Source organism: Phoenix dactylifera, chromosome 5, assembly GCF_009389715.1.
Source record: "Phoenix dactylifera cultivar Barhee BC4 chromosome 5, palm_55x_up_171113_PBpolish2nd_filt_p, whole genome shotgun sequence".
NCBI lineage: Eukaryota > Viridiplantae > Streptophyta > Magnoliopsida > Arecales > Arecaceae > Phoenix > Phoenix dactylifera.
In genome coordinates, this window is record NC_052396.1 from 16,524,031 (window position 1) to 16,536,623 (window position 12,593).

At 49.0% G+C, this 12,593-nt stretch overlaps 1 protein-coding gene across 1 annotated transcript; it reads right to left on the minus strand.

The window, feature by feature from the left end:
* Window positions 1-8,638: 8,638 nt before the first annotated feature.
* Window positions 8,639-11,339, minus strand: LOC103696187 (protochlorophyllide reductase-like). The gene is made up of 5 exons (XM_008777756.4): window positions 11,210-11,339; window positions 11,005-11,106; window positions 9,709-10,249; window positions 9,223-9,581; window positions 8,639-9,130 (listed from the first exon to the last, which is right to left on the minus strand). Exons 1-5 carry the CDS (start codon window positions 11,258-11,260, stop codon window positions 8,975-8,977), a joined length of 1,209 nt encoding a protein of 402 aa, XP_008775978.1. The 5' UTR covers window positions 11,261-11,339; the 3' UTR covers window positions 8,639-8,974.
* Between the last annotated feature and the right edge of the window lie 1,254 nt (window positions 11,340-12,593).

Below are 12,593 nucleotides of genomic sequence, written 5' to 3' on the forward strand. Positions count from 1 at the left end.
GGCCCTTGCAACGGGGCCGTGGCTGGTGGCCGGCCAACCGCTCGCAATGGAGCGGTGGCGGCCAAACTTTGTCCCCAGTCTAGGTTCCCTTGGACGGGTTGTGTTGTGGATGCGGATGCCTGGCCTCCCAATGGAATACTGGAAGAAGGAAGTGCTCTTTCGGATTGCGGCGACTGTGGGGAGGCCCTTGGAACTCGACAGCTTCACAGCCCAGGGCAGATGGCTTGGATTCGCCAGAGTGTGGATCGAGCTTGACGCTAGATTCCCTCTCGTCCCGGGCACGATCGTGAAGGGTGTCGCGGCGGGATTTGAGGATGATTTTTGGCAAGTCTTCTCTTATGAGAACTTGCCCCCCCATTGTTCCCGGTGCGGCCGTATCGGCCATGGTGCTCTTGACTATGGCTACTCCTCCTCAGTACCAGCTGCAGGGGACCCTAGGGTGGAGCAGATGCCGGAGGCGGCGGACCCCCCACCATCGGCATGCAGGCAGAGTGGGAAGGGGGACGCCGAGGAGGTGTTCGGCCCCTGGTTGGCTACCACCCGTTTCAGGCATCCCAAGGACTCCAGAGCCGGGAAACAAATGAAGAAGCCGAGAGGAGTGGGTGGTGAGGCAACCTCAGTCCAAGGCCGAGCGAAGCCAGTGCCACCACTGCCACCCCCGTCGGCGGCTCCTACGCGCGAGGGGCCATCCTCGTCAGCGTCTCCTACGGACTCGGAGGGATGGGTGATACCCGCGAAGATCGCCTGCCGGAGGTCGCCGGGAAGGGTCACCCAGGTTGTCGACGGTGGAGCTGAGGGCACACGGGTGGACAAGAAGGATCAACTCGGCACCCAGGGGGACGCGTTGGGCCAACCCAGGGTCGGGTCCGAGTCACGCACCCTGGCTCGGCCATTGGGAGTCTTGGACGTGGATCAGGTGAGTCCGGAAGTTGCTGGGCAGGGCCCAACTCCACACAGACGCGCCAGGAGCCCGCCCAAGTCGAGGCGAGCCACGGGGGCCACTGGCGCTGGATCGGGCCCATCACGCTCTGGGGGGCCTTTGCCTGCGAGTGGCCCACAGGTTCGGGAGATGGAGCAGGACCGACTGAGGCGGAGGAGCCAAAGCTCCCCCCCTCCTCTCGACGGACCAGGTGAGGGCTGGCCGTGCTCCTCAGCCTCTCGGAGTCGGCGGGAGGGGCGACGGCGGAGGCGGCAGAGTGGAAGGAGGAGACGCGGCGAGGAGCCCCTTGATTCTGACGACCTCCGCGGCAGCAACTTTGGCGGAGTTTCTGGCGGCAACGGCTTCTTCCCGGCGGCAGCAGCGCTCTACCCGGCGGTGGCAGGGGTGGTCTCCCTCCACGGGAAGCTTGGTGCGGGCCAAGCCGGTTTTTCTTGGGGGGACGGTTCAGGCTCCACCACCGTGCCACATGGAGGCACTGTAGTGTGCCAAATGGCACGGGATACAGTAACCGAAGGGGGGGGGGCATGTGAAGCTTCTCCTCAAACTGATGACTGCAGTGAATGATTCGGAGCTAGGGTCCTCTGTGGAGTCTAGTGGCCAGAAAACTCTTGATGGGGGCAGCTCTAGGGGTGGGGGCCGTGCCAACTCTGCTTGTGGTTTATGAAGCTCCTGATTTGGAATTGCAGGAGGGCGGCAAAACCCTCCTTCAAGTCCTCCTTCAGATGATTGGTCCAAGTTAACAATCCAGACATTTATTTTTTATGTGAGACGCGTCTATCCGGGCGTAGTCTTCAGCGGGTTCAACGGCTTTTCGGTGCCACTTGGGTGTCCTTCTTAGTGGAGTCAAGGGGGATGTCTGGGGGTATACTGCTTTTGTGGAAGCGGGGGGTTGCAATGGTGGATGTCTTCCGTAATTGTCCACAACAAGTTGTGATGGTAATCACTAAACCTAATGCTGCTCCTTGGGTTTTTTGTGGTGTTTATGCCTGTACAGACTATAGGGCGAGGAGCGGGTTGTGGGAAGAGGCTTCTACTGTTATTTCCCAGGAGGTCCCTACTCTGTTGGCAGGGGATTTTAATTGCATTGTGGGGCCTTCAGAGAAGAGAGGGGGCAAAGCTTATACGGATAAGGTGGAGAGAAGGGAGTTTAGAAATTTCTTGATCAGGAATGGGTTGGTGGACCTTGGTTTCTCAGGGGCTCAATTTACGTGGTGCAACAATCAGGACGGCCGTGACAGGGAGTGGGAGAGGATTGACAGAGCTGTTGCATCGCCATGCTGGGTTCAGTAGTTTCCGGCTTTCCAGGTTCGTCACTTAGCCAGGATTGCCTCTGACCACTGCCCTCTTCTGATCTCTACAGCTGACCAGCTGCACCATCGCCCCCCATTTTGTTTTGAGCGACTGTGGTTGGAGTACCCCCACTCTTGGGAGATAGTGAGAAAGGCCTGGTCCATGCTGGTGCGGGGCGACGCCATGCAGCAGGTTTCATGCAGGTTGGAGCTCATTAGGCGCAGACTATGCAGATGGAACCGAGAGGCCGTGGGGGACATATTCAGGAGATTGGAGGCTATGGAGGATTCCATCTCGGAGTTACAAGATAGGGAGGATAGACTGGGTTGCTTATCCGAGGATGATATGTGTGCTCTACGGTAGAGGCTCGCCGAACATCACTCCCTTTTGAGACAGTAGGAGATGTTTTGGAGGCAGAAGTCACGGATCCAGTGGTTGCAGGAGGGAGATAGGAATACCCGTTTCTTCCATAGGTCTACTATCATCAGGTTGCAGGGGAGTATGATTCGTTCCTTGCGAGATGAGGCGGGGGCACGAGCGGAGGAGGAGAGCTCAATTAGATGTATTCTGGTGGACTTTTTTCGGTCGAGATGGACAGATGAGGGGAGCTTAGGTGATGTGGGTGCTGTCCCACGGCCGGATTTTGTTGTGGGTATGTTGGAGAATGCGGGCCTGATTGTGGACGTGACAGAGCAGGAGGTTAGGGGGGCGATTTGGGCTCTGGGGGAGGACAAAGCTCCTGGGCTGGATAGTTTTCCCCCTTTCTTCTTCCGGAGATACTAGGGTATTGTCGGGAGAGCGGTGATTGAGGCGGTTCAGTTATTCTTCAGATCAGCAGCTATGTCAGATGATTGGAAGGCGACCTTTGTGACGCTGATCTCGAAGCGACGAGATGCGGTAGAGCCCAACCATTACAGACCTATCAGTCTTTGTACTACCTTATATAAGGTAGTGGCAAAGATTATGGTTCGCCAGTTGCAGCCTATTCTTCCCCGGCTGATTTGCCCGGAGCAGAGGGCATTCGTGGGTAGTCGGCGTATTACCGACAACGTCATGATAACCCAGGAATTGATGTGGAACTTGCAGCGAGTGCCACGAGGGCAGTGTTACATGGCAATGAAGCTCAATATGGAGCGAACTTATGACAGAGTTCGGTGGTGCTTCCTACGGAGGGCTATGGAGAGCCTTGGCTTCCATGAGACCTGGATTTTCTGGGTCATGGGGTGCGTGCAGGGGCCGTTGTTCTCGATCCTGGTCAACGGCTCGCCGTCACCGTTCTTCCGATCGTCTGTCGGATTGCGCCAGGGTTGTCCCTTATCCCCGTACCTCTTTATTATTTGTGCTGATGTTCTATCTCGTGCTCTTCGACATGCTTGCGGGGAGCAGGCTCTGGAGGCCTATGTCCCAGCTCCTGGTGCGAGTTTCTGACTGTCAGGATATGGTGGACCAGGTGCAGCAGGGGCTGGAGGGCAGCCTCACTATCTATGATGGGTAGGATGACCCTGGTCTGTGCTCTGCTCCATGCCTATCTACATGATGTCTAACACCGTTGTCCCCAAGACAGTGTTAATGAGGATTGAGAGGCTTGCTCGGAGTTTCATCTGGGGTCCCAGGGAGGTGGTCGGGGAGTGCACCTGGTGGACTGGTCATCAGTATGCCAACCAACTAGGGTTGGGGGGCTAGGTGTCCAGTCTCTTCTGACTATGAGGGAGGCTCTGATTGCCTGGCATGTAGTCAGATTTATCTTGGAGCCGTAGTGTTTGTGGAGCCAGACCATGGTCGCCCGGTATGGTCGTGTGGGCGGTACTGACATTCCACCCGGGGGTCGGAGGGCATCCCCGCTTTGGCGCGAGATCTGCAGGTATTTGCCGATGATTTTGTCGAGATGCAGATGGCTGATTGGTGATGGCGAGAGGGTGGACTTGGTAGCGGACGTATGGGTGGACGAGCTCCCATTGAGGTGCCGGCCGACTCTTGTTAGTGTTGAGGCATTAGAGGGACTTCGAGTGGGTGACCTCCTTCTCCCTCGAGGAGGGGGGTGGAATTTACCTCGGCTCGGTCAGTTGTTTGGTGAGCCGCTTGTTGAGCGGATCAGATCGCTCCCAGTGCTGGAGCACCCCTATCCTGACATCAGGGTCTGGAGCTCGTCCTACAAGACCGGTGTCAGGGTCGCTGACATATACAGTATTGTTCAGGGTGGGGGACGATTGGCAGCGAACTTCGGTTGGATATGGAGGTTCGGGCTACACCCCAGAGTAGCCTTATTCCTTTGGAAAGTTGCTTGGGGACGGCTTCCGACGAGACTTTTGTTGAGTGGGAGGGGTATAGGGATCCATCCCCAATGTCCGGTGTGTCAGACAGAGGAGTCGCTGGACCATGCTATATTTCAGTGCCACCGGGCTGAGGAGGTCTGGAGGAGGGCGGAGTTCCCCATGGAGATCTGGTGTCATGCTGCTTCCTTCTTGCATACACTTGGACGTCTGGCCGGGTCCTTGCAGTCCAGGCCGATGGCGGTGCAGGCGACTTATACTGTACCACATATGGCTTGCGAGGAACGCTTTGACGTTTGGAGAGACTGTTCCCCCTCAGGGGGTGGTGGTGGAGAGAGCGCAGCTTTTGGCGATGGAGGTCCTTCAGGCGACCCACTTGGAGGGACCCTTGATAGCTCGGAACACCTGGGGCTCTACATCTGCTCGTGAAGCGCCCCGCATGGTATTTTTCACCTGGGAGCCCCCACCCCCGAGTTTCCTCAAGGTTAACTTCGATGGTTCTTTCTTGCAGGGCGGTGAGAGGGGAGGTTGCAGGCTTCGTTGTCAGGGGCCCGGACTCTAGGGTGATTGCTGCTGGGGGTTCCCAGCTTTTTGATATATCGGTGCCAGAGGCGGAGCTGAGGGCAGTCTAGGCAGGTTTGAGGTATGTGCGTCGTGCATTGCAGGCTAAGGATGTTCTCCTGAAGGGCGACTCCACGACGGTCATTGGATGGCTATCATAGGCTTCAGGCGGGGTAGACGATTACCACCCATTGGTGAGAGATATCCGGGCCATGGGGTGTGATGGGATGGTTGTTCAGGTGAGGCATGTGTTTAGGGAGGCGAATGGGGCGGCGGACTGGGTCGCCTCTTTTGTTGCCAGCTACTCAGGGGACTACCTATGGGTGGGAGAGGCGGAGTTGTCCAGGGCCCTCCGTGATGTTTTGGTTTTTGATTTTCTTGGTTGTATCTGTACACGTTATGTATGATGCTTCCGTTTTTAGCAAAAAAAGAAAAGAAAAGAAAAGAAAAGAGACTAACCTTGCATTGCATGCCACTTGTTCCCTCTGCAATAAGCTGGTGCTATGGTCTCATGCCGCCATCTTGGCTCTAGTGGTGGTGGATTTTAAGGCTTAACCATTAGATGCATTCTAGATGTGCCCAGTGGGGAACGTAAGATTTGCCACAATGAAAAAATGATTTAGATATAAACCGGAAGCCCCTAAGATTCCTGAATGCGCATCGGCGTTGATTCATTAATGGATCAGCTTAAAATATGGCTTAAAGCTTACTCCATGATCATTTGATGATGAATATGTTCTATTATACTGCTTCACTATCTTATGATTGCTTGTCAGTTACAGGTCAATTATCCAACATAAGGCTTCCGGACTTGGTCACCTGATAATTATATCCACGGACTAAAAATAGGGTTTGGATCATTAGGCTGATTTAACTTATCGATCAAAGTCTTATACGACTTAGGAGATAGACAAGTAGGGGCAACTAAAGTTCTGCTATTATACACCATCATTGGTCCTGAGACACCATCTGTGCTATGACTCTAGCACGTGTCCCCATGTGAGATGCTCTATAGAAGCACTCTTTTAAATGAAAATGCTTCTCGACTTATCAATTTAGTTTCAGAAAGACAAACAAGAGTGAGCCAGCTATAAGTAGGAGTTAAGATTGAAAATCAGTCAGGTTGACCCATGACCCGACCTGACCCAGTTTGGAGGACCCGTGGGACTAGGTCGGATTCTAAAATTGGACTCGTTCCATTTTTCGGGTCGGATCTGGATTTATTGAATTCAGACCCGACCTGACCTATTTAAATTTAGAGTAATTTTGGATTTCCAATCTTACGATCCGAATCTGTAAAATTATTTAGGCCTGCAGGCCGCAGGGTTGCACACTAAACAACTAAAGTTACGGTCTCACTTACACTCTTACTGGACAAATCAATGATCCGGCCCGACCCAGCGCTGGGGCATAAGACTCGCCCCAGCCTTACTCCTGTTTTATATATATATATATATATATATATATATTTGAAGAAGTGCCTGTTTATGTCTCATGATGGGCCATGGTGTTTTTATCAAATGACCTAGACTCGAACTGGACCCGACATGGACCTGATTTTTTGGAGGTTGGGTCCGAGTTATACATGGACCCGACCTGACCCGAATGACCCATTAGGTCAAAAATTGTAGCAATAGAACCGAACCGACCCGACCTGATCTTCTATTGAATTGAGTCTGCATCCAAAATTAGGACCCGAACAAGAAACCGAGTTGGGTCGAAGTCACTCGAGACCCAACTCGACCTGACCTATTTTTCCTAGTAGGAGTACATTTTTCAACCAAGAGCATTTATTGGTGGCGCACCTCTAATTAGAAGGCAGCTTAATAACCTCTATAAATGATCTAGAAGGATCATTGGACTCGATGTGCACCATTTTGACCATTACAGATGGGGCTAGATAAAGTCCAGAAGCGAGATCTGCTACATTGGAAAGCCGAATTACAAGCTAAACTTTCGGATCTGCCACAACTTGGTTATACGATGCTCGATTGAGATGATAACCACTTTAACTGCTACAAGAACGGTCGGAGAGGATCCATGAGTGAGATCTACCACATCAGAAAGCCAAATTGCAAGCCCAACTTTCGGAGCATATGACTTAGTTATACAACGTTCGATTGAAATGATCTTCTTTTGAAATCAAGTAACTTTTCGAGATCTACCAGATAGTGCCAACCCCTTATGGGGTTAAAAGGCACCCAAAGAAGTTGTAGAATTAATTGTATCCTACGATTTATGAAGTTTCCTAAATATGCTAGTCAAACCTAAAGTATTCTTTTTTAGAAAAGACTTTAACTGAGTATACCTTTCAATCCGTAAAGAATTAGAAGGAACTATGGAAGAAGCTGATGTAAGAGTCGAATCTATCTCTTGTAGAATTTTATTTTGTATTTATTTCTACTAGTTATGTTTGTTTTGAGAAAACTAGTCCTATTTGAACTAGAAAAAAAATACTACCTAAATTGTATGAGGGAGGACTTCGCTATTATTATAAAAAGAGATTATGTACCTTAAGTTTTATTCATCGATTAAATCATCAAACGGTCATTGAAAGAAATGGAGACATAAGCTCTATTTTGTAATTTTTTTCATCTTTTTCTAATTTTTTTTGAGAGATTCGAGTTAAGCTGGTTGAAAAAATTATTTCTTTCTCTTGATTGGATCAATTAATTTGCGGGAATGTGACTTTATATGGTCAATAAAACTCAAAGATTGGAAAAAAGGAAAAGAATGATAAGCGGCCCAATCCGATTGCAAAAGAAAAGCTCAGTATAACAGGATAGGATTGGTACTTCATGCCTTGAGCTCACCATTTTTGGAGTCAACTTCTGAATTTCTCTAACTAGAATTCATCCAAAAGTTATGTTCCAGACTTCTAATGCTCTCCAAAGCTTCATCTTTCCTGTTGTTGCATAACATGTACAAACAAGTCCTTATCGACAAGCCTCTAGGAGTGTAAACGTGGGCAAGCTAGGCCTAGTGCAATCTTGGCTCATTGAGTGATTAAGCTGAGCCCACTCTAGCTCATTTAGATTCGAGCCAAACTCAAGCTACTTATGAACAGCTCATTTAATGATTTAATGAGAAATTAAAATCTTTTGGAAATTTCATTTATATAATTTAAGTCAATGATCTCTAAATTTTATGGTTGAAATAAATGTTATTCTCCACAGATTATACTAATATGCATTAAATAATTTTTATATAGATAGGAATAATAAAAATTATATATATATATATATATATATATATATATATATATATATATATATATATATATATATATATATATATATATATATATATATGCATTCTCATTATGAGCTTAATCAAGTTGGGCTAGAGGAAACTAAGCTAGCTCTGTCTTGGTTCATTTGTTAGCTGAGCAAGACGGACTTGAGCTGAATTTTGAGCCGAATGCGAGTTGGTTTGCAAACAAATTGCCCGTTTGATAGCCCCATAAGCCTCTAGAGACATGAATTTTTTACACTGCTGTATATAGTCCAAAATTTGACCCAACTGGACGGCAAATTCATCCAATTCACCCATTGAATTCTGACTTGCAGCCACTCAATGAATTTTCTGATGCTCGTTATCTGATGATCAACCTGAAGTTTTACAGCAACTCTTTGCCTACCTAGAGAAGTACATCATTTTAGATGTTCAACTCCAAGCAATACAGCCTTTTGATTTGATTTGATCTGTTTTTTTTATATCTCAATAGCTGTTGCTTCTTAAACCAAGGGAAGGCAGCCTCTGTATCATGTCAGTCTGGAAAAAACAAAAGGGTTGCCTGCACTCTTATTATCTCAAGAAGAGAATTATTTTTTTAAGCAACAAATTCCACAAAGACACCCGCAAGACTGGTCGGCGGGCATTTGATGAGCGCAGCCTAGCCGGACCAGAGGCATCAAACCAGGCCAACGAGTTTCTCGCTGATCTCCCACACCCTTCGAGCCTTCTCAGGATCGCTGGCCTCTTCCGACAGCTGATTCTCGAACGATGCCGAGTTCTTGTTCCAGCTCCAGTAGACGCCGGACTTGGTCAAACTGGGATCGCTCACCACCTGAAACCAATAAAAAAGAAATCCAAGTGAGCGGAGCCTCCACGTACGTATTATTCCGAGGCGTTTGCCAACGTACGTAGGACCAAGTATACCTGCGCAAGTCTTTTGCCGGCTTCGTCTTCGGAAACGAAGCCTTTTGTGATGTACTTCTGGAATGGAGGGAAGAGGAGCCTGAACAAGGGGATGTGCTCCCTGAAGAGGCCGGTCGTGGCAATGCAGCCAGGGTAAAGGGAAGCAAACGTGATGCCCGTCTCCTCGTGGTACCGCCTGTGGAATTCTTGCATCATCAGCATGTTGCAGACCTTGCTATCCTTGTATGCTTTCGCTCCATCGAACTCTCCGCCGTCAATCATGGTGGAACCCTTCACGCCGTTCAAGCCCGCTGCGAGCCCCCGCATGTCTCCCAGGTTTGCCTTCGGTGGCACGTTCCCCGCCAGAGTGTTCGTGTTGCCTGGCCATTCGCACCAAAACAGAGAAAAATTTAGCTGCGGCAGCGGCAGCGGCGGCATCTCCACCGCGATGACCATGCAACCGGAAAAGATTAACACAAGGGCGCTGCCTCGACTCTCTTATTCTACCTGTTATCGAGCCGACGATGATGAGGCGCGTAGAGGGGTAATCGGATGCCTTCAAGTCCTCGAGGAGCTCGCGGGCAAGGAGGAAGTGGCCGAGGTGGTTGATCCCGACGCTCATCTCAAATCCATCAGCTGTGTAGGTGGGCTCCCTCGCAGTTGGAAGGTACACAGCAGCATTGCACACCAGCACATCGAGCGGCATCCCGGAGAGCCGGAAGTTGCCGACGAACTGGCGGACGCTCTCCAGGGATGCGAGGTCGAGGTGCATGATCTTGTAGCTGCCTTCGGACATGCCGGCTGCCTTCGCTGCTCTCTCCGCCTTGAGGAAGTCACGGCAGGCCATGACCACATTCCATTTCCCGGTCTCACCCAACGCCTTGGCAGTTGCGAGACCCAGGCCCGAGGAGGCCCCGGTGATCACCACGTTGCCCTTTCGCAGTGTCTTCTTCCCTTCTGGGGTGGCTCGCTCGATTGCCGGGGAGGCTGTTGCTGCGGCTGCTGCTGCTGCCGTCTGTGCTCTTACTCCAACCGATGCATTCAGTCTCTGCAAGTTCGCAGCCATTATTCTTGCGACAACTAGTGCCAAAAAAAAAACGAGGAACTCGTGAAGCAGTTATAAGCCTTGCCTAACTCGAGCAGAGCTTGGGGTCTGAAGAAACCAGCAAGCATATCATGCATTCACTTCCATTACATTTATGATTGAGAGCAGGGTGTTTCGAGGGAGATGGCAACAGAACTGCAGGTCATATGAGCTACCATGACCCACTAGCGAACGTCCGATCCGAAATATAGCTAATCAGTTGAAACATGAAAGGAGGAATTGAGGACCTAGTGGCCTGAATAGAGAAAGCAGAGGCCCTCCATATTACACATACAGTAGAGCTGCATGCTCTGAAATAGCCAATTTGTTAAAACACGAACAGACGAATTGATGACCGAATGGGAACTTTGTGTTGCAAACTAGCTAAATCGAGCTTGAGTAACCATAAGAGTTGGAAGCAACGATAGCCTAATTATAGGCGAAAATTTTCTCAAATAAGAAGGCCCATGTCTTTGTCCCGAGATAGAGTAGTTCCATCCCCGTATGAACAATTTATCCTCCACAAGGAGGAGTGGTTTCTCAGCTGAGATAAGAAGATCGACAGTACTGCACTTCTTCGCGGGCGTTTCAACCACATGAACTCACTAGATAATTATAAACCAAATTCTCAATGCGAATACTCTAGTCTTGGTAAGTATATTCATGCCCACAGAAATCCAACCAATGAATGTGGAAAGCAATGAAGGAGGGATCCGTACCTTACCACACCTGAGAAGTGAACAATTCAAGTCAGATTTAACATGGTCCGAAAGTGAAGTCCCGAGGAAAGCCGAGTCCTTGATACCACCACCGACCTTTCCCTGCACCATGAACACCTCACACTTGGCTGACCTTATTCACATCACCCATTCCAAGGACAAGAAGGAGCAAAAGAAGAGCGACTATATGCGTCTCCAAACTCACCTCTTTGTGGGGGGAGAGAGCTGAAGGAAGGAAGGAAGCCTGGAGGGCCATTGAGAATGCCAAGTCGCGTCAGAGAGTGGTTAGTAGTAGCAGGGAGAGAGAGAGAGGAGCCGTTGAGGCGCGGGGGGAGGGAGGGAGAGGGCTCATAAAAGGGATAGCGTGACAGGATAAGGTCATAGAAACCGGCCCGGCACGCGCCAAGTCGGCAGGATATCCTCCAATGGGATTTCCTGGTTCAGATTACTTCCCCGCTTGTCGATCCATCTACCGGCCCGGGATAGATTGTCCGCATTGGACGCTCGGCCGGAAAGGAATAGCGGACCCGGATATCCTGTCCCAAGAATTATAGTGGGTGTAGGGGGAGGGGCCGCCCGCACCCGCACGGAGCCGTTGGGCGAGGGGGCCCCAGTCTTGCGGTATGATTGCCATCCCGTTCGTGGATATCTGGCCACGTGAACAAGGGTGAGGTCTCGGTCTCTCCTGATGACAAGTGTGCATCGTAGGCCCGGTTGCATCCGTAACGTCGCCTTAATTGATTGAAACCTAAAGTGAACTATTTATTCGGGCTAAAAGAATACAAAAGTTTTACAAAAAAGGTTATATGATTTATGTGTAATCATTCTGTATCTGTTCTCCTTCTCGCATATCGATCGGGCATGAGCTGGGGCTCGTCTCTCATTTTGTTTTAATATAGCATTGTTCTTCAAGTTGAAGGGAGATGTCACTCATTTTAATTCAAAGCTTGATCATCAACTCGTAGGGCAGCAAGGGAGTTAGATAAAAACTGATACTCTCCAAATCTAATCCATTTTCAGATTGGATCAAACTATCGAACCTAAGTAGAATCCATTTTTATCCGTATCATATCACATTGGTGTATGCTTAGTTCATCAAACCATTATGTTTTCTCGTTAGATTTAGTGCCGAATAATCCACAGAAATATCATGATAGACATAGGACAAATTATGAACAATCTATTTCGCATAGGATTTTATTGACAACCACATATAATTTATAATCAACAATAAAAATTAATAAATATATTATGTAGTAAAATAATAAATATATAATAAAATAATAAGTAAACAAGACACAGATTTTAGAATCATAAAGTGGAAGTGGGCCTAAGCCCCACCCCCGTCGATGATTTTAGAACTCCAAGTCTATAAAGATTCTTCCAGAATTAATCTAACATAATCCGATCTCTCTTTCTCTCACTCTGATGCTTTGTCTCTTTGAGCTCTTAGGATAGTGTGCATTGCATGCCTCGATGGAGGTAAAGTTTTTTTTGATCTTCTAAATTTATTTTAGTAGATTATTCTTTTATAATATTATCCTATAATAACAATATAGTAATTTTTAGACATTATTTTTCAACAGAAA

What these genes read in the sequence shown, in the direction of transcription:
- LOC103696187 (XM_008777756.4), bottom strand. Translation starts at nt 11,260, where the DNA reads ATGGCCCTCCAGGCTTCCTTCCTTCCTTCAGCTCTCTCCCCCCACAAA. An exon ending in CACTTCTCAGGTGTGGTAAG is followed by an intron (nt 10,250 to 11,004) that starts GTACGGATCCCT and finishes GCGAACTTGCAG; the next exon opens with AGACTGAATGCATCGGTTGG. An exon ending in CATCGTCGGCTCGATAACAG is followed by an intron (nt 9,582 to 9,708) that starts GTAGAATAAGAG and finishes GCGAATGGCCAG; the next exon opens with GCAACACGAACACTCTGGCG.